This window comes from Aspergillus sydowii (assembly GCF_001890705.1).
Source record: "Aspergillus sydowii CBS 593.65 unplaced genomic scaffold ASPSYscaffold_4, whole genome shotgun sequence".
In the NCBI taxonomy this organism is placed as follows: domain Eukaryota; kingdom Fungi; phylum Ascomycota; class Eurotiomycetes; order Eurotiales; family Aspergillaceae; genus Aspergillus; species Aspergillus sydowii.
The window spans coordinates 2519868-2545552 of NW_024467862.1; the positions used below are offsets into that span (position 1 = coordinate 2519868).

Genomic DNA, 25685 nt, shown 5'->3' on the forward strand with positions numbered 1-25685 from the left:
TTTGTTTGATGTATTTGTACATACACTAAAACATCTTTGTTATGTGGCGCTTTATCCCTGGTTCTACAGCAACTACATAAGAGACTCAACCTGGATTAACAATTCAGATACCCCATGTCTACACTCACCAGAACCTTCTTACCCTATCTAGCTTTATAGCCACGCATACTCCAAATGGACAGCTCACAATGGATCGGAATCGAAGCATCAGGAACCCTCCCCGTCCGAACCCATCTTGCCGACCTCGACGCCCCGAAATCCCGACTAGTAGTGGAACACCTAGCCCGATTCATCGTCAAAGAAGGCGTCAAGACATTCGAAATCACAATTGGATTCTGGATACCGACCCGGATATGGCGATGGCGCGTGGAGGCCCGCGAACCCGTCTGGTCGCAATTCGCACTCGAACGACTTCGCCATATCCAGGATAAATTCGCCGACGTGGTCTGCGCGGATACACTGCAGACGCGATCGATTGATGACCCGCAGTTCGAGGACTGGAAGGACTGGGTGGATGATTGTGGGAGGTGGCGGCATGCGAGCAAGGTCTCGATGTATAGGGGCATTACGTTCCTGGAGCAGAGGGATGGGGAGCTGTGGGGGGATGAGATTAAGGATCTGCTGGCGCTCAAGGTGCATGATTCGCAGGTGAAGGGGACTTTGCTTAGGTCTAGTCGAATGGCGCCAGGGAGGGTGGACTGTGAGGCGTATTTTGAGCTGGTGATGAGGGAGCTAGTAGGGGGGGAAGAACAGGCTGCGGAGGAGGTTATTTACAGTTCTGGCATTTTGTATAATATGTTGCGCCGACTTAAGCGCTTGAGTGATGTTGCTAAACGATAGTGAATTATAAATCAGATATCAGGTTTTCTTCCATAAACAAACACCCTGTAGCAGTTAGTTTGGTTCAGCAAGCCAATATAAACTAGACGTACACTCTCTGGTAGGCATGGATAGAGCTGTCCTTCCACTCCTTGCGACACTTTGCAAGAAAGACCTCTACCTCAGGGACACTCCATCCCAGGACTCTCGTAAAGAGGCCGATGGTAAATGCATGCAACCCATTCAAATGGTTGGTAAGTGTATACTACAACCTGTCAGCAACGTCGCAGGTATACACAGTCTCACTCACCAAGCCCAGACGCTTCAAATGCTTCTCCTTCGCCCAGACATTTGACGGGCGCTTTGCAATCTTCAGCCTAACATCGACGAACCCAGCGTCCTCCATCAGCGTCTTGTACTCGGTCGGCGAGGGAATCGAGTGTCCGATTTTCTTGCACCCCTCGAAGAACAGGTTCGACCATTGCAGTGCGCTGCTGTCTTCGGGGATCGAGTCGTCATCGCATTCGAAGCCGGGATCCACTTCGTGCATTTCCATGTATCCACCGGGTTTGAGGGCCCTGACTTGTCAGCGATCATGGCTTAACATTCGCGTTATAGGGTGTACCTCAGGGCCTGGCTGAAGAGCCTGGGGTAATCGGAAACACTGGCCAGCAGCAACCGGGAGTGGATGAGATCGAACGAGTCGCGGCGAAAAGTCCAGTCATCTTCAAAGTTGTCGATCTGGAATTCCAGATTGGGAGGGACGCTGGATTGTTAGTTGGGTTGCTGTGGAGTGCATGGTCCAACCTACAATAAAGGCTGCACTGGCGATAGATCAGTCCCAATGACAGAGGCCTCTGGATACTTGTCTGCCACGTCAACGGCCCAGATGCCGGTGCCGGTCCCCAGATCGAGAATGCGCTGTGGGCACTTGACAGGAGCTAGATGCAGTTCGCCATCGAGCAGGAGCAGGAAGATATGATGCTCGAGGTCCATGCGGGCCAGCTCATCCTGGAACACGTCAGTCTATCTCAACTGGGAAGGAGTCCAAGGAAGGTCTCCAGGGAGCGCAGAAGTACTTCGTCATTGGGAAAGGCGTAGTCTGGATAACCGTTAGCATCCTACGAATTACGTTGTCCTGATTGACACTTACGCCCAGACTGGTAGGAGTGGTACCTCCTTTATGCCGATCATATTAACAGGGGATGCAGTACTATCAAGAGTCTCGGATATTTACCGGCCGTTCTCATACTCAAACTGCAGCACCAAGCTGTTGAGGGAGGATGTTTCACTTGCACTGTGGCATTGTCAGGTCCAAAGCAGCGGTCAGGGACAGCCAGTGGGGGCGCACATTTGTGATCCGAGCGTCGAGTCCGCATCGTCCTGCAGGGTCAGTCCTTGTTCACTAATAAAACAGGGGAAATGAGGCCTCACCTCGATTTCGATGAACTGTTCGGGGTCGTGGTCCGCCATGGTGCTGGTTGACGAGCCCAAGGAACATGTCAGGGGAGCAGCGCAGGACAGGAGCGAGTTGTGGGACGGCACGGGACGCTCGGGCAGGCGACAGGCGGGGCAGACGTTTGGGACCTTATTAATGGGAATTCAAAATGGTTTAGCTGCAGTCTAACCTGTCGAGCTGCAGTCTGACTGGAGTAACTGCCGTCGAGCTGCTGCGGTGGCGGTGCAGTAGCGAATAAGCACGCCCCCATTGACGAGAAGACGCCGGTGAAGTCTCCACGTCAGCTGATGGTCGGCGTGTTGCTTTTGGCACATTTGACAATCCCATTGTTCGTTTCTCTGTGAACCGTTGTGTCGGTGCTGGAAAATGGTTCCCTACTCCGGCCACAGTATGGGCGACTCTCTGGTACCGTCCCTGACCCTATGGGCCTGGGTTGCCACCCTCCCCATCGCTCTCTGGTTTATACAATCGCTACGATCGTATCTACGGCTGCGCCAGTTCCCCGGACCGCCGGTCGCAGCGTGGTCCAAGTTATGGATGATGCGGAGCACCCTGCATGGCCGCATGCACTTGGATGTCGCCGAGGCCTGCAAGCAGTACGGTACATCCATCTAAACACTCTTAAATATATTAATGTATTTACACAATTAGGCCATCTCACTCGCATCGGTCCCAACGACCTGGTCACCGACGACCCGCAAATTATCCGCAAAATCAGCGCCGTGCGCTCGCCGTATACCCGGTCGGACTGGTACAACGCAACAGCCTTCAGCCACAGCCTCAACCACGTCTTCTGCGAGCGCAACGAGGAGCGCCATGTCGAGCTGCGAAATAAACTAGTTCCGGGGGTACCGACCCTTTTTACTCGTGTCTCGACTCGCCATAAACTAATGGTATGACTGTATAGTACTCCGGGAAAGAGAACCTCCACTTGGAACAGAGCATCGACGACCAACTCACCAGCTTCTTCAAACTCATCCGCGAGAACTATACCTCGTCCAAAACCGATTTCCGTCCTGTCGACTTTGCGCGGCTGTGCCAGTTCCTCACCCTCGATGTTATCACCGCGGTCGCATTTGGTGAGCCCATGGGGTTCCTGGAACATAACGAAGACTTGCATGGGTATATCGCGAACCAGACAGCAATGTTGCCTATCTTTGAGTGGTTCTCGACGTTGCCTATCTTGGAAAAGATGATGCGTCTGCCGGGGATCAGTCAATTGGCGATGCCCAAACCGACAGATACGCAGGGTGCTGGGTTGTTGATGGGGTATGATCCATGTACAAGACATGTCGGATGGAGCTGATGACAGCAGAGTCGCGAAGAGAATCGTCGCAGATCGATACGGACCAGATAGAAAGACTCGTCCAGATATGCTCGGGTCATTTGTGAACCATGGACTGAGCCAGGAAGAAGCAGAGCAGGAGACAGTTCTGCAAATGTGAGTCTCCTCCTCAACCATCAATCCATGGCTGATTCTTACCTGTTGCAGCTTCGCTGGATCTGATACAACAGCGACAACAATTCGAACTGCAGCGCTCTTCCTGGTCACAAATCCGCTAGCCCTGGGTAAACTCCAGAGTGAACTCGACCACGCGGCTTCACAAGGCCAGCTCTCAAGTCCGATAATCACCTACGAACAAGCCCTCTCGCTGCCCTACCTCCAGGCCTGCGTCAAGGAAACCCTCCGCATCTGGCCCCCGGTCATCGGCCTAATGCAAAAGGTCGTCCCGCCAGGCGGCGATACCCTCGACGGACGGTTCGTGCCGGGGGGTACACAGATTGGGTATTCTGGCTGGGGAGTCCATCGAGACACCAACGTCTTTGGAAGTGATGCAGATCTGTACCGCCCAGATCGCTGGATTGAGGCTGGCGAGGAGCAGCTATTGAATATGAACAGGACGATGGATCTGGTGTTTGGATCGGGGAGGTATGCTTGTCTGGGTAAACAGGTTGCGTTGATTGAGGTTTCGAAGGCGGTTGCGGAGGTGAGCATGGCGTTTTCTTTTTCTTATAATGCAGATTGATGCTAATGAGCCTGCAGATATTCTTGAGATATGATATTGTGCTTATTGACCCGTCGCGACCGTGGCAGAGTGTGAATCGGAATGGGCTGTTCTTGCAGTCGGACCTGATGGTGCGGATCTCAGAGAGGGAAAATCGCAGATGAGAAGCTGTGATGCTTTTTTCAGTACGGGCTGATCTGTCTTAATCTGTAATTAATGTCTAGTTGATGAGTACATGTTTCCCTTCCAGTTGATATGCCCTAGAATGCCATCAGTAAAGCTCCTGCTTAACAGCCGGTTATCTCAGGGTATAAGTTCCTCAAAGTAAAAATAAAGAAATGTCATTAATTACCCTACTCCGAATGTCTATTCTTCGTAAACCGTAAATCCTCCGGACCCGCAGCCTCATGCCGAATCTCAATCGTCGTCTCCTGATAAACGCCCTGGCCCATATTTATATTCTTCAGCTCCGTATCACCCTTTTTAACAATCTCCTCCGTCGAATCGTCCCTATTATCCATCACACTGTCGTTCAGCGTCTGCAGGCCCCGGCGCAGCCGAGAGCCCACACGGCCCCGTTTCCGCGTGTCATGCGTCGTGCTGATGTGCGTTTGGTGGTTATGCGTCGTTGAATACGCGGCGTAGATCTCGTGCGATACATTCGACTCCGTGTCCACCAGCAGTTGGCGGCGCGTTAATGTGTATACGATCGCATCTGCCAGTCCCGACAGAGCCATCAGCGACCCGGCGGCCGCGAAGTAGGTATGGCTAGGGATAATATGGCGCGCGCTGGACATGCGACCGGCAGCGAGCGGGAGGGACAGGACGACGTATGCGACTGGGTAGATGACCATGTAGATGACGACGCGGTTGAGGCGGTGCAGGCTCTCCTGGTGGTTTGGACGCAGCCGTGCGGTCTGCTTCATTCGCCGCCGCAGGTAGAAGAATAGGAAGCCGTACAGCACGACGGTGCCGAATTCGGAGAGGAAGATCCAGATGTAGTGGCCCCAGAGGCGCTCGCGTTCGTACAGGGGGCTGAGCCAGCACTGTGTCTGTTAGCAAGTAGCTGACAGCGGGCGATTAGTATAGTCAGTATTGGGAACATACCCAGCCGGCTTCTGAGATGACGAATGTCTCAGAGCCATAAAGTCCTACAGGGATGAATCCGACAACCAGGATGAAGGCCCATAGTCCGACAACGCAGGCCACGAATGCCCGCCATGGGAGCTGGCTGCCTCGTAGCACCACGGCACCGGTATGTATAGCGATCGCGATCACAAATAGCCCACTCCCCGGGTCGGCAGTTTGAATCCACCAGCCCTGAATGACACAGGCAGCGCTGGGATAGTATACCGACCCCTGCCGTACCCAGTGCAGACATAACATGAATGCAGTCGCCTGCTGCAGATCGGCGAGAAGGAGATTGTAGATCAGGACGACGTACTGGTTCCGGGCGAGAGGGCGTTTATAGTAGCGGTCCCAGAAAATGAATCGATACGTCAGGAAGACGAGCAGACCGAGTGTTGCAAGGAACGAAAGCAGGCCGCAGATTCCCATGGCGATGAATCCGGCTCTCGTTGAGCCCACGACAGGCTCCTCGGGCGGTGGGCCTTTGCCAGCTCGAGGCTCGAGCTGGCTCGGCCGGACATGTTCGCTCTGCAGGAGATACAAAGCGCGAATCAGTGCCGCCATCTTGCATTTCCCAGCGGGCTGGCGCAGCACGCGAGCTGTCGGGAGATTCAGCCCTGCACGCAAGGCGAGGATGGCGACTCATTTTTAACCGGCGACCCCAGGAATGGGATGGCTTACTGGGTCATGGCGACGGCGAAAGTTTAGCCAAAGTTTGCAATCGAGGCCCGGCCATTGGAGAGGCGCAGAGTTCGATCGGTTCTCGAAGGCCCAGCCAGTTGGAACCCGCAAACCCGCAGCATCGTGAGATCATCACCGATCCGCCACCGCGCCTCGTGTTCGGTGGGGACGGAATCCCAGCCCTGATGCGGCGATTCGACGGAATGCTGCGACTTGCCAACTTTGCGTATATTGCGATCTTCCCTCCAAGGAGCTTACCTCGGGTTTCGCAGCATCTGGGCTCCTCGTCCGGTCGGCCGAAGGACATGAACGTGCCCTCACCCAGTCGGTTAACCTTATAAGGATTCGATTCCCCTGAGATATGGGCTGTGGGAAACTCCAATTCTTCGGTGCGGATTAAACTTTGCTAGCCTGTAACAGCAGTGAATATCAATCAGCTTGCTCCGGACTTGATGTTTTTGAAGCTGCCACACGCCAGTAACACGGACCCCATGTTTGAAACGGCCTGAACAACAAAGGATTTAATAGTCAGAGGCATTCTTGAGACGGGTCTGGCAATGGAAGTTATTGGTTCGGCACCAGATGTTCACAACATACTGGCATCACACATGGGTTTCACTATCTGCACATCAAATATCAGGATCATCAGGCAAAACGTTCGAACGGTATAATGGGGCACTTCTGGCGACAACCCGTGGATCATGCACTTATGGTACAGAAGATATTCTTGCTGCAACTGCGGAGCTGTAGTGGAACGCTCGATCTCCACCCGCGCGATTCCCAGTGAGCGGCTGCAGCTATATACCTGATGCTTCAGAGTCCTCAGAGTACACTTTACATCCCCGATTTTCCCTAGCAATACTATTTTTAGTACTGCTCCTAAGGCCGTCACGTCATGGCGCTGAACGTCCTTGCGTAACACAAGAAGGTCATCAACCGCAGGCTTGATCTCTCCAGCAGCGTAAAGAGCACAGCAGCGCAAAGAGCAACTCAGCGAGGAGACCACTCTACAGATCAGTCGGCCAATTCCATATGGCGTGAAGGAGGTTAAAGCCTTGCACCAGAGCGCACCGTAAGGGTTCCGGTAGGGTTAATTGCAGTCACGCAATAAGCATATCAACTTGTTTGGTTCGAGAAGTGGGAATTGAACGAATTTTTGGTTCATACTATCTGTCTAACTTATTGCCAGGGTTAGCCCGATCATAAACAAGTAACATGTTATTGCTGCCTGGTTAATGTTTACGAATTGTAGTAGATAACAAGCAAATCCAACGCCTGCACGAGAACGTAGACTCTACCGACCAAGGTAAGATCATGAGCCACCGCTCGTGCTCGCTTCCCTCGCACCCAGCTCAGATCAGGATTTCTGCACATCACCACAGTGGCGCCGCAGAGCGAACGGCAGGCGCGTGGGTCCGCGATCATCAGGTTGGCTCATGCCAGCGCCACGATCGATTAGCAGCTGCACCAGTGAGCGGTCGTTGTATCGGATCGCCTCTAAACGTGCTGTCTCGTCGTACGTGTTCCTGTGACCAGCGGTTTTTCATCTCTGATCGCCCACCAAAGAGATCATTCTTTTGTTTGCTGGGAATGGAATACCGTGTTGGGGTTCCTGGCTCTTTGACGCTCTCACGAACCGTGTCAGATCTCGGGCACTGCATTGTTCGTCGACAAGTTCCGGGGACAAAACAAAGAGCCGGAAACCCTTTGATGGTACTTCAGAGTCATGATAGATCTCATGGCAAGCGATGTTGACTGGGAGTCCGAACAAGCCGTAGGCCTCCAAGAGGGGTCTCCGGGAGCATCGGATGGTTTAGATGATACGCTCTGGTGTGAAATAGCCTAGGTCGAGCCGAGAAGTATTAGGTACATTATAATAGCCGGGGGCCTCGATTGTCACCGTGAAAGGAAGGCCATATATCCTGAATGCGTGAAGGTCCCCTGCACCCCAGCGATGGAGAAGGAAGTATGCTAATTCGCTTTGGTTTAGCTCGTCGCCTTCCAAGTCAAGTATCGTCGTGGACGTTATGCTTTCATGTCGAGCTGCAGACGGCTCTCGCGTACTAGATAATCCATCATTCCTGTATTGTAGAACAGGTGATGTTCAAAGATGATGTACACAAACCCTAGGTCATGAGGCGTGGTCTATGTTTATGTGCATACTATGAATGCTGCTATGAATACCCGGTGACTGAAGACAGCACTGTAGCTGTCCTTCTTATGACTACATAGCATACGATTTCGACTGCAAATGTGTATTCGACGGGGCTAATAGACATGATATAGCTAACTGTGAAAGCAAGCTCTTAACAGCAAACTGTGAGTGCAGACTCTGGACTAACCCTAACTCATACGCTTGTATGATACAGCCCTGCCTTGTTCAACCTCAACAGGTCAAGTGCCTCGGTTGCACTCAAACGATCCGACGGACGAAACCGCATCAGACCTTTGATGACCGGCAGAAGGACAGTAAGAGCCGGATCAACCGTGCTCTGGCTGAACTGCTTTTCCAGCTCCGCGTCCTGTATACCTTCGGTCCGGGCCAGGGATTCGTCGTGCTTTGACTTGTCGCACATTATAGCCCACTGTTCCCTCCATTCCTCCGGTAGAGCCTCTACAAACCCGATCATCTGTGCCACCAGGACCTCGTCTTGGCCGAGGTGCCAGAAGGGATGTGTACCGAATACAAAGGCATAGATCTGTGTCGGATGGTTAATATTCAAACTCCCGTTCATCCATCCGGTTTTTGCCACCACTCACCATGCAACCGGCAGCCCATAGGTCGACCGTGTGATCAAATCGCCCGAGGAAGAATGTCTCAGGCGATTGTAAAGCACCCGGCTGTGCGAGTCTGTCAGGCTCGTTTCCTTCTCTAAATGCCTCTCCAAGGTCCAGTATGCAAAGGTCCTCGATTTCTTCATAAAACCAGTTATCCCAGTCTGCCGCTTCGACGATATACTTCGGCAGACCAGGGCCAAGCGGCTTGCCATCAAGGCGCTCTAGTTCTTCAAAGTAAGGCTCGCCTAGCGTCTCTAGAATTTGTCCTGTAGTTGCCTTTGTGACATGCGTACTCCGAAACGCAATGTTGCCCGGGTTTATATCTGCGCCTGTTTAGAATACTGCCTTGTAGATAGCGTGGCTTACACTTACCTCCATGTGCCATGCCCGCATGGTGCATAAACTGGAGACCCTCCAGAACCTGTTCTGCCATCCGAACGACAAGGCCCGGTGAAGGCGCATCATCTTCATCCCAGGTATAGAGGTTCATTACCTTACCAACAGAAGGTCCTAGCAGCTCAAGCACAATACACATATGGTCTCCATTGGGACCCTCGTGCACGAAAGAGTCCAGAACCTGAACGATGCGGCCGGTCTCCGAGACCCCTTGTAGGAATTGCGAGTTGTCAACCTCGGTGCATTCCTTTGATGCGGCTGCTTCCATGATCTTCAAAGCCACCCATTTCTCCTGTCTATTTGGTTTATTTAATATTGCAAAAGGTGATTTGGTGGGAGTTGGAGTTTCACGAACCTGGTATCGTGCGCTAGCCAGGCAGTTGAATAGCCTCCCCAGCCGAGTTTGTGGTATACTTTGTAACGGCCATCGTTGAAGGTATCGCCTAGAGTAACTGGATGATAGCCGCCGGGGCGGTATCTTGAGAGATCCTCCTGCGTGTAAAGAATATTATGCTGCTTGTAGACTGACAGGTCTGCCATTGTTGATCTGTGAGAGTGGGTGAACATCCAAGAATGAAAATTAATTTGCGAAGACAACTACTAATCCAACATTTAAATACTCCTGATCCGTTATCGGTCGATGATTGTCAAGGAAGTCTCAGAAGGACAAAGACTGTATCAGAGATGAAAGCGTGTTCTGCTACACAGTCAAGGGAGTATAGGGCCTTGCAAGAACTGTTACAACCCAACAACAGGCCAAACTCTACAACCAAGCGGTGCAGGCTCCACAGCAGCATGCGGTCAATGGTGATAAAAAAAGGCTCTCCAAATAGTCCCAGAGTCCCTCTTTGTGTATATCGCAGTATATTCATCGGCTGGAACAATAGGGCCACCTCTTTGTGTATTTGAGAACGGCACTGAGCCTTTGTATGCTATCAAGGGCAATTGTTGTTTACCAAACCCAGGACAAAGCCACGGATACAACTCCTTACCACATAGTGGCAGGCACTGGAGGGCGTTGTATAAGAAGATCAAGATTCTGAGATGTTCCGATGCGCAGAGACCTGTTGATTCAATACAGGACATCTCATTCTAGGAGGCTCGTTCAAGTTCACCTGATCAGACGCCCTTCTCGTAGACAGCCATGGCGGTAAGTCTGCGATTTAATAGGAAAGGTTGCTCACTACCCTTTGAGGACGCCAATCGCAAGGAGATCCAACGCTGTGTTGGCAATTATAGGCAGATCAAGAACGGCCACGGTCAGACGGTCGTTATTACGGAGGCCATAGTCATGCAAGTACCAGCATCATCCTAGGTATGAATTATTTGGCTGACTGATCCTGATATAGGAACGAGCTTCACAGTTCCCAGAGCTACTGGGATCAAACCAAATCAGACCATGCTACTATTCAGCTGAGGAATGATATCCTCAACTCGCAAGGCCTTTGGTATACTATGCACTGGAGGCCCTCCCCGGATGGCCGCCGTGACTCTCCCGATACATTTGTTCTTCCATGGACTAACCGTGAGGCCCCGGCTAAAAAACGGAGACTGAAACTTATTGAGCACGCTAAAAAATAGGGAAATGGCGCCATCGCCTAAAAGTAATAAGGTACCAGGAGTGGTTCCCTGGTACAGTGAGGAATTTAATATACACGTTGTCGCGTTTCCCGCGCATTATACCTTTGTGCGAGTCGTCCTCGCCCTATAGAAAGCAGTAGATTATTATTGCTTCTCAATGAAATTTCTTTTGTCTCTGCTTGGTTCTTTGTCTTATTACTGTTACCCAATTAGTAGCATATCATGTAATTTTATTGACGTATTATTATGCAAGTCAAAGCCCTCCCACCCAGCTTGCACCGGCCTCGTTGCATGGCAAATGCTACTCGCACGCTTTCGGACAGGTGCCTGACGTAGGTACTAGATCAAGGCAAATGAATTTTTGTTTGACTTTAGAAAGAGAAATTCCTTCAAAGCACCTGTAGAGCAAAAACCATCGCTACGGCGTATTTTTTAATGTACGTCTCCTTTGTTGTACTCTCGCATCGTCCAGTATTTCCCAAGGCAGCAAGACATATGTGTACAAGACAAGTGAAATTCTGTTGATATAGTATTCAAAGTCTACGGTTCACTACTGCAAATCTGTATTCGAGGGGGTTAATAGACACCACATACGAAAGTGAACTAGAAGCACACTGTTAGCCCTAACCCGCAAGTATCACACCTGCAGGTCAGCAATGGCTGCCTTCTTCAATCTCAAAAGGTCGAGCGCCTCGGATGCGCTTAAACGCTCTGAGGGATCCAGTCTCATTAGCCCTTGAATAACCGGGAGAAGAAGAGCGAGGTTTCCATCAGCTACATGCTCCTTGAACCTCTTTTCTAACTCTGCCTTCTGCACCCCTTCCAGCTTGTACAATGCAGTTCGGTACTGGGAATCCTGGCGCATCTCATACCACTTTTGCTGCCATTTTTCTGGCAGTTCGTCCACGAAACCGATCATCTCTCCCACCAAGATCGCATCGTCGCCCGGACAGCCAAAAGGGTATGCGCCGAACACCATGCAGTTGATCTGTAATTGGCAATTAACTTTAAGTCTTCTTCTTTCGTCTCGCCTGACTAACCACACAGCCCGCAGCCCATGAGTCCACTTTGTGGTCGAATCTGCCTGAGAAAAACGTCTCCGGAGTTCTCAGCTTCTTTGGTTGCGCCAACTTCTTTGGCTCTTCTCCATGGGAAAAGGCCTGTCCAAAGTCAATGATGCGAACGTCCTCTTCGTCTTCGTCAAACCATTTCTTCCAGCCTGCCGCCTCTACGATGTGCTTCGGAAGACCAGCATCGAGCGGCTTGCCATCAAGGCGCGTCAGCTCCTCGCACTTGGGTTCACCGAGAACTTTAAGAATCTTCTCCGTGCTTGCGTTTGTGAGATCGGTACACTGAAATGCGATGTTGCCAACGTTTATATCTATACATCCTTAGTACTCCACGAGCCGGCTGAGGTCTGGCTTACCTCCATGGACGATTCCAGCGTCATACAAGTCCGTGAGACCCTTGAGAAGCTGCTCGGAGATCCGCCAGATAACGTCCGGCTCAAGGGTTTCTCCCTCCTCATATCTATAACAGCCAATTATATTTCCAAGCGATGGCCCAAGGAGGTCGAATATAAGACACTGATGGGCTCCGTTCGGTCCGTCATGAATGAAGGAGTCGAGCACTGGAGCAATATGCTGTGAAATCGCGTTCTCCTGGGAAGAACGTGCTGTTAGTAGCTGTAAATTATGCAGTTCCCGTGATGCACTACAATAGTCAGCTTTCATTATCTTCAAAGCAACCCATTTGCTTTGTCTATTTTCGCATTAGCAATGTCCGACAGTGGAAACATGTGGCACTCGAACTCGCCTCGTGTCATTAGCAAGCCAGACGGTGGAAAAGCCTCCCCATCCTAGCTTATGATATACTTTGTAGCGATCGCCGTTGAAGGTGTCGCCTAGAAAGACCGGATGGTAGCCACCGGCCGTGTAGCTTTCGATTCGCTCCTGCGTGTAAAGAAGGTTGTGTTTCTTATAAACTGATAACCCTGCCATCATGTATATGTGAATAACGTGTATGAAGAGTTGAGAGTTCAAGCGTTAGTGAGTGATCAGGCAAACGCCACGCCTTGGTCTTTAAACAAGCCAGAATTTGCTGCCTCCGTTGTCGGAGTATATGGACGACAAAGAACCTATCGCATGACAAAGACGTGCCTGACCAACCGAATGCTCTTTTATACGCTGTTCGTATTCGTCTCTTTGCGCCGCCCAAGGAGATAAAGGATTATTCTCAATCTTTCATCCAGCGGCTGGAGTGTGGATGATAGGTGTATCACCTGTACCCTTGTGTGTAGGGTTTAAAAGAGAGGGAGAGACAGAGAAAGATCGAATGACTGTCACAAGGCTTGGTCTTGCCCTTTATGCATTATTTACATAGCAAATTGAAGGGCAAGATGTCCAAGATGAACATCCATAAGTAAGCGGAGGCAAATAATTCACATCAATTAAAGCCGCTCCGATCCCCCAGAGTGAGCTTCCAGTAGTAGTGGAGGAATTCACAAAAAAATACATCAGTAGTAATTCTAGTCTCTTAGAACGGCTTGGAGCGGATATACCTACCTATTGAATATACCTACTATAGTCACAAGCCTGAGCCGGAACACTCAACCCTTCACTATTAGCTTATGCAATGACCATAGGAATCAGATGAATGTACCATACCTTTGACCCTCTCGAAGACTGTTTACTCCTTCAGCTACTTCTTTTACTGCTTCCATTATTTATTTTATATTTGCAACTTCTTCCACTTCCTAGCAGTAAACCTTGCACAGGAGCATCCTGCAGTGAGCAGTCGCCACAGCCGCAGTATTGTAATGCCAGCTACCTCTATTTCGAAACACATAGCGTCTTTGTAATCCTGTCATAATTAATCAGGTCTTGGGAGATTTTGACAACTCCATTTTCCGGGAGTATCAGGCCTCTATGAGCGAAAGGTAGAGAATTGAAGCTTGGTCCGCGGAAAACGATCTTCCTATCAGCCATCACCACGCTGCCGCCCACCCCACAACACTCAAAATTAGATGAATGAGGATATATCCTTGGAAAGAGGAAGGTTGCCAAGGAACAGCCTGACGCGTGGAACGGCATCTGGCCTCTGACGCAAGCATCATGAGGCTGGGACCGTCTGCAGCTGCGTAACCCCGACACTTCGATGGCTACAGAGAAATCCGGGCACTGAAACGCTGAAGCGGGGTGTTAGATGATATCCAATAGGAATGCGTAATACAAAACCGGCGCTACGCTAGAGGTGCTACCTAGTGCTTAGCTTCGAGGTTCAAGCTTCCAAAATATCTTCTTTTCTTTAAGACGCAGGTCAATGTTGCTGACCACCAGATCAACGTCCAGCCTTCAATGGTTCATGAAGCTGATATCATCTTTAAGACGACAAAATGACTAATAAGCTCTAAGATCAGCTCCTCATCTCCTTATTAAAGTACTTACTAGTTCACCCAAATTCACCTTGTCTGGGCTACTAAAACCGCTGTCATAATGCATGTTAGGCATTCTCGAGCAGAGAATTTCTCTGCTATATGGTTCAATTCTACCTTGCCAGTGATAACAACCCATTCACCCTATTTAGTGCCAGCAACTCGGCCATCGCCATGCGGATGATCGTGCTGCAGCACATTGTGATTGGTTACTATACCGAGGCTGTGACTTGCTTCGCTGGCAAATGTAGTGCAGCCAATGCTATGAAGTAAGATAATCAGACTGATTTGGAGTTAAAGATCAACAGAGGCAGTGCTTCAGGACTCAGAAAATAAAATCATTCTCAAATTAGCCAAACAGGAAAGCCCGAGTGAGTTGTACGTCACTACAGCCGAACAAAATTACTATCATCATAAACGCACATACCCAGCCTGTTCCATTTTCAGACCCGTAACCTAGTAGAAATACAAGATTTACTCGCCTAAGGTACCTTTTACACCACAACTGCTAGTCAGAGCACATCCTAACGCCTCTCAGTTTGTTGAACAAGCTTCTTGATCAACAGCTTGCATCACTCGCTTCCGCACATCTCGCAAGCTGGAATCAAGCGGAGTAGGCCATATAGTGTGCAGCACGGTTTGGTAAGTTAGGAACAGATTTGAAGGATATATAATCAACCTTACAAATAATCAGCGTTGCTTTGTCAACTCCTTCGAGCACCTATCAGCTAGATAATAGAAATTTGAGTTACATATTTCATTTTCTGCCCAGCCATGGTGGGGAATAGAAATTGCAGAGTCTCGCAATCATCTGTACTTCCCGGCCCAGAGCCTGATACTCAGCCCCCTAACGGGCCAGGTAGGAAGACACAGGAGTTTCTTCTAGGTCTCATTACTAGGTAAGAAACAGGTAACTCAGCTGGAGCAAAGTAGTTTTATTACTAACATAAACTTAGCCTTTACCGTAACTCAGACTATAGTAATCTCAAAATTATTAACAAGTGTAGGCCTCCTTTCCAGCTTTTCAGGTCATAGTTTACTCAACATCTAAGTATGTCAAAAGCGCTTATTTGGAGGATTCAAGGAGCAAAAGATCGGACTCCTAAACAACCCTTCAGACCCAGTCTAACAGACTGCTTTTATGACCAGAAGACCCAAGAGCCTACCAAGCAATAAACTACGGGCGCGAAGGGTGTTGGCTGAAGTTCGGCGAGCTTGTGGGGTGAGTGGGTGATCAGGGCAAAACGCCGTTCATCCTTCGCGCTGCAAAGAGAGTTCAGATTCCCCCACTGGATATCAAACCGAGGGTGATAATTAATAACAAATACGCGCGGCAATCAAGATATTGACAGCCGCATGGGGCAGTGGTATGCGGTGGAAACACAGCCCCATTTAGAGTCGAATCCCTCTCGCTGTCGCTCATGGACGTCTGAGGCTCAAATGAAAGCATTATAAATACCCTGTCAATGTCCTGCTCGGTCAGGTCTCTTCATCACAAAGTCACGGAATAACACAAGCCAAGATTTTTAGCATAAGACGAGAACATGCAGCTCCTCAACCTCCTTGTTTTAGCCTTTGTCGGCTCGGCTATCGCTATACCTGGCCCTCCCCAGAAGAATGAATTGAACGGGTTTGAAAAAAGAGTATGCGTATTGCTTTATGGTCGGCAGACTGTCACATTATCTAACTCAATCATCTGCAGGCATGTATTCCGCAATTTCATCGCTGTGGTGACGTTCCAGGCCAATGCTGCGCTCCCTACTCGTGTACATCGGGCGGCTGCGCTTGAGGACTTGGAGAATGAACACGTATGTTGATATATGCTTTCCTCGCCATATACGGACGCGTGTTCTTGGTAACAGCGAGCCGTTGGAGTTGCACCAAGCCTGATCTGTATTGTTTACTCTTGAAGCTATCTGTGTTTGCTGAGCATGAACCCTCTTTTTCCGCTTACAAACAAGAAAAAGAATAGGACTACACAGCATATCTGTTTGTCGGACGAGGATCTTCACTGAATAGTTAGTTATCAAAGGTTTATATAATTGATATCACATGGGTTATTTGGCAACATACTATTAGTGCCTTCCAGTGTCTTCCATCTACTATATCTAAATCAACGCAAAAATGTGAAATATGTGTGATCAAAGCCTCCAACGCCTGCGAATTCGTGCAGCTTGAAGTATAGCCGAATGTGGCACAGATCCAGCGGCATTTGTTTCAGGTCACCAAGATAAGGCCACAACTGGCCTGATCAGATCGGCCCAGTTACTTCGTAGAGCACCCCAAAACAGACTTCGCCCACAAACAGGCCCCGCTTGGCCATTGCCACAAACGAGAGGGTCTCCCGCGGAGTCTCCTCGGCGAGACGGTTCGGGGGCAAAGAAACGGCTAGCCTGTAAAGAATAGAGAGAGTCGACCCGGTCAACTCGTGACACAGCGAAAATTCAGCCGACAAAAGAGCAACTATTACTATTATAAAATTCCGCTGTTGCATGGCTACCGGCCACGACTCAGGCTATGTCCAAGTATTTGGAGCAGCCAAGTAGCTTCACCCGTTTACATTGTCAATCGACAATGCTACTATAAACTGACCCTGATTGCTCAATTATTCTGGAGAGACTGTAAGAGCGCAACACTCGATACCTTCCTCGTTTTCCAAACATATACCACCTAGGTAATGTGATGGCTTCCCGGGAGATTGCAATTTGGAATGGAAGTATTATTTACCGTCAGACGAAAGTCTAGAAAATCAGACCTCTGGGTTGTTTCTTAGACCTCAGATATGTGTCCGTTGCAATTTCTTCTATACATAACGGGACAGTTATTATGCACGATAATTTGTGACCGGTTTTGCTCATAAGTTTATTTAGAAGTATGGAAGAAAGATGAATGTATATTGTTACAGAACTCGATTCTATATTGGTGTGTTGCGCTTACGCCGGGCAATAAGAGAACAGAATCAGCTCTATAAAGAACCTAAAGATCAAATGTTTTATGAAGTTGACATGGTTTCCGCCTATTAATACATATCTGCTTCATATTTCTATATAGTTGTGCCACGAGTTTGGTGAGGATAAAGCTTCCATCCGCCCGAATCGGGTCTCAGCGGTTCCGCTCAGCGGATCACACTGGTTGCTCCGGTTCCGCCATCACCAGGGCATCATACACTTGCCAGTTACGCACTCCTGCAGGAGAAGCTCCAGATGACATGTATCACCTCAGCATATAAGGGAAAATGTTTTCTCACTAAGGTCGCTGTATTTCGCTATCCAATTTTTCTCTTCCTCCTCCCTCGAGCGCAAAGACTCTGTCACTCCCCTTTAGACACCATGAAGGGCGTTGTTTACACAAAAAGGGGACTGTTGAGGTTTTAGACCGTCCTAAGCCAATGATACAGGAGCCCACCGACGCGGTCGTGCGGGTGTTACATGCGTCTATTTGTGGCACAGATCTTCATATCCTCCAAGGGGATGTACCAACTGCGAAACCGGGCCTTATCATGGGCCATGAGGGTATCGGGGTCATCGAAACATTGGGAACCGCCGTGCATGGATTTGGGGTGGGAGACCGGGTGATTATCTCTTGTATGACCTCTTGTGGCTCGTGTCGGTTTTGCCAGCGATCTATCCCAGCACACTGTCAAGAAGGAGGGTGGACTCTAGGCCACCAAGTAGACGGAACACAGGCTGAATTCGTCCGCGTTCCGCATGCCACGCATTCACTCCATCACTTGCACGCCACTGTACATACACGTCCTGCAGTTTCCCTGTCAGACGCCCTGCCAACAGGTTTTGAGTGCGGTGTACGTAACGCAGGAGTGCGTTCGGCAGGCTCAGTGGTTATTGTGGGTGCAGGTCCCGTGGGCATAGCAGCCCTCCTTACTGCCTGCCTCATAAAGCCTGCCTTGATTGTTATGGTTGACCTGGATGATACGCGCTTAGAGGCAGCGCGGAAAATGGGCGCACACTATACAGTCAACTCTGCAGCTCCCGACGCAATACAACAACTGCTGAATCTGACTCAGAATGAAGGATTTGACTCTGTCATCGAGGCGGTAGGCATTCCAGCTACATTCGAAATGTGTCAGGAGTTGGTGGCTATTGGCGGACAGATCGCAAATATGGGAGTACACGGCAAGAAAGTGGATTTGCACATGGAGAGGCTATGGAATCGAAACATTAGTTCGTGACATTGGGTACTGTGTCATAATCCATATCCCCCTTGCTAATCGTGATATTCCAGGTATTCATATGTCGCTATGTAATGCGACTTCAACCCCCAATTTGCAACATCTCGTGAAGACGGGTGCATTGGACATTGACTCGCTGGTGACTCATTGTAAGCTTTCGTGCAATAAGACTGTATAGGTATGATGTCTAATGTATCGGCCACAGACTTTCCTTGTGACCAGGCAACGGCTGCATACGACACGTTTAAAGCGGCATCTGAACATCGGGCTCTAAAAGTGGCTATCGATTTTTGACCCAGCTGTTAGAAGGGAGGCGGTGCGATTCTGTCAATGACCCCCAATGAGTGTACTTGGTTTCATTTTGCCTCGATTATTCTGGCCTATCCTAACTGATATACATTCAACATGTGGATCAAAGCTCCCCTGGTTCTTCTCTTGCCAAAATCCGGGCGTCCAAAAACATATGCTCATTTGAAGGGCCCATTTGGATCAATTCTCGTCAGCGTGTTTTTGGTCTATCATGAGGCCAGTAAAAAGTACATAGAATGAATGCGGTTACAAAATAATCGGAAAAGCAATTGGCGAGATTTATGAATATACAGAAACGTGATGCTTCTTTTTACAAAGGGCGGAAATAGGCGTTAAGGGAACTTCGTGGGTTAAGCATGGCCAGAACTTCGGACCCTGGGACCACCTCGACATTCTAATCAAGCCAGTAGAGAAAATTTGAGACATGGAAGACGCTAATTGTCCAGACGTAGCCTGCCAAAGCTGAAACAGTCTGAGTTGAGCTAACACAATGTTTGTCAATCTAATTCAAGGAAAGAGAAGATAGGTTTGTCTGTAGGTGGCAACTGGCCACGTTGAATTGCCTGTCATTGATCTTCAGCTGCCTTCGAACTAGCTAGAATTTTCATTTCTTCCATAGACACGCGATGGGAAATGCAGAAATGAAACTGAGAAATTGGGAACTAAACAATGCATAGTTACTTCCTTACTGCTATATCCGTGTGGGGAGCCCGAGGTGCCTGGTCAATCGATAGAGCAGCTAATGTGTCCCCAAACGCGCACAGATGATGGTATTTGCAATTGATTCAAAGAGCGAAAAGAGGGGCTCATGGACTTGTTTCCGCCTGATATCATTTTCATATTCCTTAGGATTTCGTTGGCCGTATCTGCCTTGCATGTGATCAATATGCCCTATTTTTTATCTTTAAAGTTGATGTACTATACAGGCTCCAAGCGTCCTATTATGAATCTTCTCTACTTCTTCAACAGTTTAAAGGGTGAATCTTAAGATAACTATCTTGGCCCCAGTCGAGAATGCAATATATATTGAGGTTTCGGAATAAGGCACCAAACTGATGCCTCGTCTCCAACCTCTGTCGGCATGGCTATCCAGGGAACCAGGGGCGTTAAAGCTTAACATACACGCTCTTGCCGCTGGTCCGGGAGGGGCAGTACGTACTACTAGTTCCTTTACTCTGACGCTACCGTCATCACCTGTAGTCGGATCGGCTCCGCAGACTCCGCACTTGCAGGATCGCGCGCATTTCGCCCTATATTAGCATCCCCTGGCCCCCTCCTGTATGCACCTTTTTCCTCCGTAATTGAGTTTCCCATTTCGGCTTCGTCTGATCATTCAGTCAGTAGGCGTTTGACTTGGGCATCTCACACCAAGGCTGGCAGACTATGGCTCCTACCGCAATTGTTACAGGCGCGGGGCGTGGAATGTATGTTCTTCCGGGCCCAAGCATGCCCCGACTTACGTATCAACCATCTGACCATATCTACAAAGCGGCCGATCGATAGCACTGCGTCTTGCTCGAGAGGGCTACTCTGTTGCCGTTAATGACATCCCCCAGGGCTCTTCCGAGATCAATGCTTTGGTTAGCGAGATTAACAGCATACCGCGGAAAACGCCAGCCCGAAATTCAACGGGAATGTTAGCGCAAAGACCCATTGCATTAGCTATTCCTGCCAGTGTTTCTCTGGTCACCGATGTTGCACGGATGATATCGAAGGCAACTGCAGAACTAGGGCCCTTGACTCTCATGATCGCCAATGCTGGGATCGCGCCTGCCACTCCGATCCTTCACACAACGAAGGAGGATTTTGAAAGGGTCTTTTCGATCAATGTGAGAGGTGTATTTAATTGCTACTCCGAGGCTGCTCGACAAATGATTGCCCAAGGCGATCCCGAAACTGTAGCTGGGGCCAAGAGGTATAAGATCATCGGCGCAGCCTCCATAGCAGCATTTCAAGCGTTTCCTGGATGCGGCATATACTCTGCTAGCAAGTTTGCAGTACGAAGCCTTACGCAAGCAATGGCTGCCGAGATGGCTCGCCATAATATCACGGTCAATGCCTATGCTCCTGGTATTATTGGCACATCAATGTGGGATAAAATCGACGAAGCGCTCGGTTCCACCGAGGGCCGCGCTAAAGGGGAGAGTCTGGATCTCTATAGCAAAAAAGTGGCTTTAGGAAGGACAGGAAGTCCAGACGATGTTGCTGGTTTGGTTGGGGGATTCCTTGCGAGCAACGATTCGGACTATATGACTGGTCAAACAATCTTAGTCGACGGAGGAATTGTATTTACATAAATTATAAGACGAGCAATCAAAACCGTATTCTGACAATTTGAGAGGCTTTAGCAGGTGATACATATGTAAATGACCTCTGCTTCCTTGCTGCCAGTGCCGAGCCAGGAAGGCTCTATTGGTCGACTTCTTCCAAACCCATATCCCACGTGGCTCTCTGCCCTGGGGGACAGCGACATTTTGGCCCCTAAACGACCCAGGCAGGAGCACCACCATCGGCCAAACGGTAACGAACCGGCAGGACCTGGTCCTTAGGTGTCATCTCTACCACGAAAACTATGGGTCAGTCCACCGCGCAACGTAGACGGAATAGAGCCTAAGAGCCCCGCGCCAGCCCGTCGGTAAGGCAAGGAAAGCTTACGACCGTGCGGACTGGCACAAGATTGCCGCCGAGGTACTTCGAAACCGCACATTTCGCGTTTATATAAGTTTCAGCTGAACTGCATTGCACCCCTGTTTTAATCGAAACGACTAAGTGGTGCAATTTATGGTGTCTATCACGTACAATAAAATAGGTTGAAGCGAAGAAAATGAGGAAATAGAGGCAGGAGAATGGTCTTTCTAATTGTGATAGCTGTAAACATGAAGGCAATCCCTGAAGATACTGGGATACCATTAGCTGCGAGGAAACTCAAGTGGCAAGGACTTGGCTTGATGGAAGGTCAGGCCCATGTATATCTCCCCGTGCGTCTAGATTTTTGGATAGAACTATTGCTATAGCTTCAGCCATCCGCGACTTACTGCCCAAGAATCGAAGCGCCCTAATGCAGCTTTCGGCCCGGGCAGTGCTGACTTGGAGCGCCTCGCTGTTATGGTCCATGTCGAGCCACTGTTGATTTCGTAGCTCTTCGATTTCATTCATGTGGAAAACGGAAGCGTTTGTAAAAGCCCGAATGAAGAGAATCGTCCAGGGCTCCGTCAGAACGGGACTTTGATTGACAGCGAAATGAAAGGCTGGCAGCTGCTTCAAGGCCACAGTCCCGAAGGCTTGCGGCGTTATGACGGCTGCAAGCTCTGCCAGCCCGATCGAACTTGTTCTCCGAATCTTCGTCACCAGGCCGACGTGGAGACGCTTTGCCCTATAACCGTCGCAGCCAAGCCAGTTATCGTCCACAAAATCAATCAAATCTGCAAGCATAAGCGAGCCCAGGTGCCATGGAATACTGATACATGGAAACCAGCTCCTAATGCGTGGAGGGACTGATTCGTACTTCATGGTTAGGTCACGGAAGAAAGCGCCGTGAGTGACGTCCCAGTATCGATATACAGATAACGCGGTCTTAATTGTTTCCTCGATAGCTTGGCTGTGTTCAAAGCTCCTCAAGCCGTTTTGAAGATATGAGACGTGGCGGAAAAGCAGCACTTTGACGGCTGCTGATCTGGCAACTGCGCTGGTTGCGACTTCGTACGGACAAGGCCAATGCAAACGCGATGGTCTCTCAGTATCATCTTGTGCATATAAATCAATATTCCATCGCATATTCATTGCCGGTCCTTTCGTATGACCTTTTGCCGCTCTCTGCGCTGCAGCATGTTGACATTCCTCATCAGGGACCACTACTGGCCGCCCGTGTATAGACGAAGAGAGCGTGTCAAACATAACTGCGAGCCAGTACAAAAGGCCAATTGTTTGACCATCTTCTGCGCTCATTCCTTGAAAGGCTTCCGCGTTGTGTTTAGTGCCACAATTGCGAGCGCCTTGAAAGCCTACTTGGTATGCTTCGAATCGATATTTGAGCGCCTGAATCTTGCGAGCCGCTCGCTCCATGAATGTTGGCGGCCCTTCTCGAGCAATAATACCCGTGACTTCAGGTAAAACTGAAGTGGTAACGCTGTTGTACAGATTCCTGGTAGCTGACCCGACTGTTGCATCTATGTCATATTCATAGCTTGAAGACGGCTTTTGGACAAGACCAAAAATCAACTCAGCAAAGACAACCCTGTAGCATTCCACATCGGAGACATCTTGGAGCGCCTGCCTTGTCTGCTCCCAAGTGGAGTGCTGGAGAACCTGCTCGAACTCGTCGCCGAGCTCTTCGCCCTCGTGGCCCGTAAGATTTTCAAACCTGCTCGCCCCATGAAACCCGTTCAGCCGTCGATTCCCTTGAGCCCACTGCGTGGAAAAGGCCATGATGGCTAAATTAAGAGCTCTAGAGGACGCTTGATTCTCGAAGGCAGTGAGACGGATCAGTTTGGCCGACTGGGCTGACCGGTCGAGCTGTCTGATGCGGCGGTACATTCGATTCGACCACGCTACGCCCCATTCTGGGTGCGTATGTGTTCTGGGAATAGGGTTCTGCTGTGTGGACAGTGGTTCCCACATCCTTCGTCGCAGCCTATAAGGACACGTATCCTCCACGAGCCAGCAAGCGAGGTTGTTCTCAAGGACATCGTGATATATTTGCAGAAGGTTATCGGAAATGAGTATTTTATTCGAGTTTTCCATGATCAGATGATCTGAACCGAATGGGGAGAGTGATCTAACGTGGTCTCGCATGTTTATAGAGTCATTGCATTGTTTATCTTGCCGACGCAATTCCTTTTGTGAATCCCCCAACTGCGAAGGCGTGGAGGACATGGAACTGGGACAAACCGGATTTCCTTGAGAGAGGGCAGGAATGACGCTTTGCACATTATTAACATTTGATAAGTTGGGGCTGCACTCGGTCATTTCTGGATTCAAAAGACCATTCAGACCGCTATTCAGGGTCGAGTTGGTAGGGTTGTTGTCGCGTGAAGCCACGGAGTCTAATAGTCCAAGACCCTCCAGGCTTTCAAGTTCTTGTTGTCCCTGCATTGCTCTGCTTGGGTTGGGATCGGTAATAGAAGGAGGGTCGCCGGGCGCAGACACCCTGTCCCAACCAAAGGCGTCACTCCCCTGTGGAGACGCCTGTAGAAGCTGGAGCAAAGAGTCCAGGCAGGTTATATCATTGACGGGAGCCAAAGACTGCAGGTACTCATTATTCCTCGACTGGATTCGCTGCCTCTTGATCTGGCGTTGTCCATCATCGAGGCTGCTGTCTTCGGGGTCCTTCTTCCGCTGCACTGTGGGCAGATGATGGCGTTGTGCCCAGTGAGGATTCAAACTGCATGCCTTATTTGTTCTGAGACAGTAAGAGCAAGGAAGTAAGACGTCGGGGGCTTCCGCGCAAAAGTTTCCGATTAGCCCATTGGGGCTGGACAGCGGATGGGACCGCAATACTTACTATCACTACATAGTGCGGCTTCCCTGAGATGAGCCTGATCGCTATTGATAAGGTAGCCGTCACAGGCTTTCTTCGATTTCCTGCATTGCTCGCAAGAGTGATTCTGGCGTCTATTCGTCATGATATTGTAGGTCAGCCGAACGACGTGGCCGCACCGTGTAGAACATACGTGTCGGGCGTATGTGTATTGCGAGCAGTGGAAAAGTCCAAAGGGATGCGTCTCCTTTTTGAGAAAGCTCGGTCTTGCCAAAAAACACAGAATTTGATGTTTTTGGCTGTTGCGGGGGTGGCGGCGGTGCGTCCCGTGGGGTTGTTGTGTGTGGGGCATGCCTTAGCCCAAAGTCAACTGGCAAAAATCAACCAAATTGCTATCTGGCATCGTTTGCCTTCTCACATGACGGGCAAAGAAAAAGATGCGAGCCATGTAGGATCGACCGAAGTGCTTACGGAAGCAATATATGAAGCGAGGTAGAGTTCGTTGCTTGGCCAAGCAGACACGGCCCGGTAGCTGAGCTATACATACTCGTTTACAAAAGCAAAATGCATTCTCACAAACTCGCCTTAATAAATGGGCGAGCATCTTAGTACAGTCCATACTGGGCCGTGTAAGGCTCACTGCTGTGCGGGGCTTAAATTTCACCTTCAATCACCTCCGGTGGTTTTGGTGGATCAATAATGGGAAGGACATCCCAACAGCTAATGATGATTTTGGCGTCTGGGAGATGAAGTGCGGGGTGCATAAAACGCTAGCTTTGAAAGGTTCTGGTAATATCACTTCGAAGACGTCGCAGGTACAGCCCCCAGGTTGTCGGGCACACGGAATGGAATATGGCGGGCTTGGCTGAAGCTTAAAGTTTGCCTCGATCGGCTCCGCAAACGCGGAGTCTCATCCTCGGGGTCGGTTCCGACAATCGCGTGAACGGATCGGGGGTGGGTTTGGTACGCGGGGGAAGATAATTGGACATTTAGCCTCTACGTCGCAGGCTGGGTTCATAGCGTGTGGCTAAGAAGGCCGCGGACTGGGTGGATCTAGGAGGAGCGAAGTCAGGCGGATCTTGCGTAATACACCACCTAGGAGCAGGCAGATAAAGAAGGACAANTTGGTCCTGATAGCAGCTCCGATTAAAAGGCCCCTAGACTTTGTGGATGTCACTCTCAGCCAGTTGCAAACTTCGTGCGAGAGAGACAAGACCGCCCATTACAGAGATGGTCTACTTGCTTGAACAAGAACGTTCGCGACGCTGTCAGTGGTTTCAAGAATGGTGATTCGCTTTACAGGATGTCCAAAACGGACTTGTGCGAGCCAGCTAATCAATCCTTTATTTTGTAGAAATTCTCAATCACCTAAACTCATTCCGCTTATCTCACATTGGTTTGCCTAACATTGACGATTTTGGCACCCATCA

General features: G+C 49.7%; 10 protein-coding genes across 10 annotated transcripts; 4 read left to right on the plus strand and 6 right to left on the minus strand.

The window, feature by feature from the left end:
* Positions 1 to 19: 19 nt before the first annotated feature.
* ASPSYDRAFT_935795 (uncharacterized protein) lies at positions 20 to 870 on the minus strand. Its single transcript, XM_040852858.1, has one exon. It carries the CDS (start codon positions 564 to 566, stop codon positions 144 to 146), a length of 423 nt encoding a protein of 140 aa, XP_040704072.1. The 5' UTR covers positions 567 to 870; the 3' UTR covers positions 20 to 143.
* A 52-nt stretch (positions 871 to 922) lies between these two features.
* ASPSYDRAFT_1176027 (class I SAM-dependent methyltransferase) lies at positions 923 to 2633 on the minus strand (the record flags this gene model as incomplete). The annotated part of the gene is made up of 8 exons (XM_040840306.1): positions 2171 to 2633; positions 2057 to 2116; positions 1973 to 1998; positions 1899 to 1921; positions 1631 to 1830; positions 1445 to 1585; positions 1130 to 1397; positions 923 to 1084 (listed from the first exon to the last, which is right to left on the minus strand). The coding sequence occupies exons 1-8, from the start codon at positions 2290 to 2292 to the stop codon at positions 923 to 925; spliced, it is 1002 nt and encodes a 333-aa protein (XP_040704073.1). The 5' UTR covers positions 2293 to 2633.
* Positions 2634 to 2668: 35 nt separating this feature from the next.
* ASPSYDRAFT_57695 (cytochrome P450) lies at positions 2669 to 4448 on the plus strand (the record flags this gene model as incomplete). The annotated part of the gene is made up of 6 exons (XM_040849415.1): positions 2669 to 2879; positions 2930 to 3126; positions 3186 to 3547; positions 3594 to 3719; positions 3771 to 4266; positions 4323 to 4448. The coding sequence occupies 6 exons, from the start codon at positions 2669 to 2671 to the stop codon at positions 4446 to 4448; spliced, it is 1518 nt and encodes a 505-aa protein (XP_040704074.1).
* On the minus strand, positions 4181 to 6011 carry gprD. Its single transcript, XM_040846895.1, has 3 exons — positions 5392 to 6011; positions 4637 to 5330; positions 4181 to 4544 (listed from the first exon to the last, which is right to left on the minus strand). The coding sequence occupies exons 1-2, from the start codon at positions 5974 to 5976 to the stop codon at positions 4638 to 4640; spliced, it is 1278 nt and encodes a 425-aa protein (XP_040704075.1). The 5' UTR covers positions 5977 to 6011; the 3' UTR covers positions 4181 to 4544; position 4637.
* A 2430-nt stretch (positions 6012 to 8441) lies between these two features.
* Positions 8442 to 9807, minus strand: ASPSYDRAFT_89144 (uncharacterized protein; the record flags this gene model as incomplete). Its single annotated transcript, XM_040852120.1, has 4 exons — positions 8442 to 8792; positions 8854 to 9194; positions 9244 to 9563; positions 9623 to 9807. 4 exons carry the CDS (start codon positions 9805 to 9807, stop codon positions 8442 to 8444), a joined length of 1197 nt encoding a protein of 398 aa, XP_040704076.1.
* Positions 9808 to 11433: 1626 nt separating this feature from the next.
* ASPSYDRAFT_201658 (uncharacterized protein) lies at positions 11434 to 12848 on the minus strand (the record flags this gene model as incomplete). The annotated part of the gene is made up of 4 exons (XM_040843806.1): positions 11434 to 11836; positions 11889 to 12238; positions 12275 to 12584; positions 12636 to 12848. The coding sequence occupies 4 exons, from the start codon at positions 12846 to 12848 to the stop codon at positions 11486 to 11488; spliced, it is 1224 nt and encodes a 407-aa protein (XP_040704077.1). The 3' UTR covers positions 11434 to 11485.
* A 2927-nt stretch (positions 12849 to 15775) lies between these two features.
* Positions 15776 to 16350, plus strand: ASPSYDRAFT_44710 (uncharacterized protein). The gene is made up of 2 exons (XM_040846896.1): positions 15776 to 15924; positions 15984 to 16350. Exons 1-2 carry the CDS (start codon positions 15826 to 15828, stop codon positions 16068 to 16070), a joined length of 186 nt encoding a protein of 61 aa, XP_040704078.1. The 5' UTR covers positions 15776 to 15825; the 3' UTR covers positions 16071 to 16350.
* Positions 16351 to 17552: 1202 nt separating this feature from the next.
* On the plus strand, positions 17553 to 19056 carry ASPSYDRAFT_201659 (zinc-dependent alcohol dehydrogenase family protein). Its single transcript, XM_040843807.1, has 3 exons — positions 17553 to 18462; positions 18524 to 18619; positions 18676 to 19056. The coding sequence occupies exons 1-3, from the start codon at positions 17670 to 17672 to the stop codon at positions 18762 to 18764; spliced, it is 978 nt and encodes a 325-aa protein (XP_040704079.1). The 5' UTR covers positions 17553 to 17669; the 3' UTR covers positions 18765 to 19056.
* A 1106-nt stretch (positions 19057 to 20162) lies between these two features.
* On the plus strand, positions 20163 to 21076 carry ASPSYDRAFT_148716 (uncharacterized protein; the record flags this gene model as incomplete). The annotated part of the gene is made up of 2 exons (XM_040841833.1): positions 20163 to 20203; positions 20269 to 21076. 2 exons carry the CDS (start codon positions 20163 to 20165, stop codon positions 21074 to 21076), a joined length of 849 nt encoding a protein of 282 aa, XP_040704080.1.
* A 521-nt stretch (positions 21077 to 21597) lies between these two features.
* ASPSYDRAFT_176918 (putative C6 transcription factor) lies at positions 21598 to 24451 on the minus strand. The gene is made up of 2 exons (XM_040843466.1): positions 24280 to 24451; positions 21598 to 24214 (listed from the first exon to the last, which is right to left on the minus strand). Exons 1-2 carry the CDS (start codon positions 24398 to 24400, stop codon positions 21705 to 21707), a joined length of 2631 nt encoding a protein of 876 aa, XP_040704081.1. The 5' UTR covers positions 24401 to 24451; the 3' UTR covers positions 21598 to 21704.
* Positions 24452 to 25685: the final 1234 nt, after the last annotated feature.

Coding starts and splice junctions, on each gene's coding strand:
- ASPSYDRAFT_935795 (XM_040852858.1), bottom strand. CDS start 566: ATGCCCCTATACATCGAGACCTTGCTCGCATGCCGCCACCTCCCACAA.
- gprD (XM_040846895.1), bottom strand. CDS start 5,976: ATGGCGGCACTGATTCGCGCTTTGTATCTCCTGCAGAGCGAACATGTC. Junction 5,331..5,391: donor TCATCTCAGAAGCCGGCTGG/GTATGTTCCCAA, acceptor TAACAGACACAG/TGCTGGCTCAGCCCCCTGTA.
- ASPSYDRAFT_44710 (XM_040846896.1), top strand. CDS start 15,826: ATGCAGCTCCTCAACCTCCTTGTTTTAGCCTTTGTCGGCTCGGCTATC. Junction 15,925..15,983: donor TGAACGGGTTTGAAAAAAGA/GTATGCGTATTG, acceptor AATCATCTGCAG/GCATGTATTCCGCAATTTCA.
- ASPSYDRAFT_201659 (XM_040843807.1), top strand. CDS start 17,670: ATGATACAGGAGCCCACCGACGCGGTCGTGCGGGTGTTACATGCGTCT. Junction 18,463..18,523: donor GCTATGGAATCGAAACATTA/GTTCGTGACATT, acceptor GTGATATTCCAG/GTATTCATATGTCGCTATGT. Junction 18,620..18,675: donor TGACTCGCTGGTGACTCATT/GTAAGCTTTCGT, acceptor TATCGGCCACAG/ACTTTCCTTGTGACCAGGCA.
- ASPSYDRAFT_176918 (XM_040843466.1), bottom strand. CDS start 24,400: ATGACGAATAGACGCCAGAATCACTCTTGCGAGCAATGCAGGAAATCG. Junction 24,215..24,279: donor AGCCGCACTATGTAGTGATA/GTAAGTATTGCG, acceptor TTTGCGCGGAAG/CCCCCGACGTCTTACTTCCT.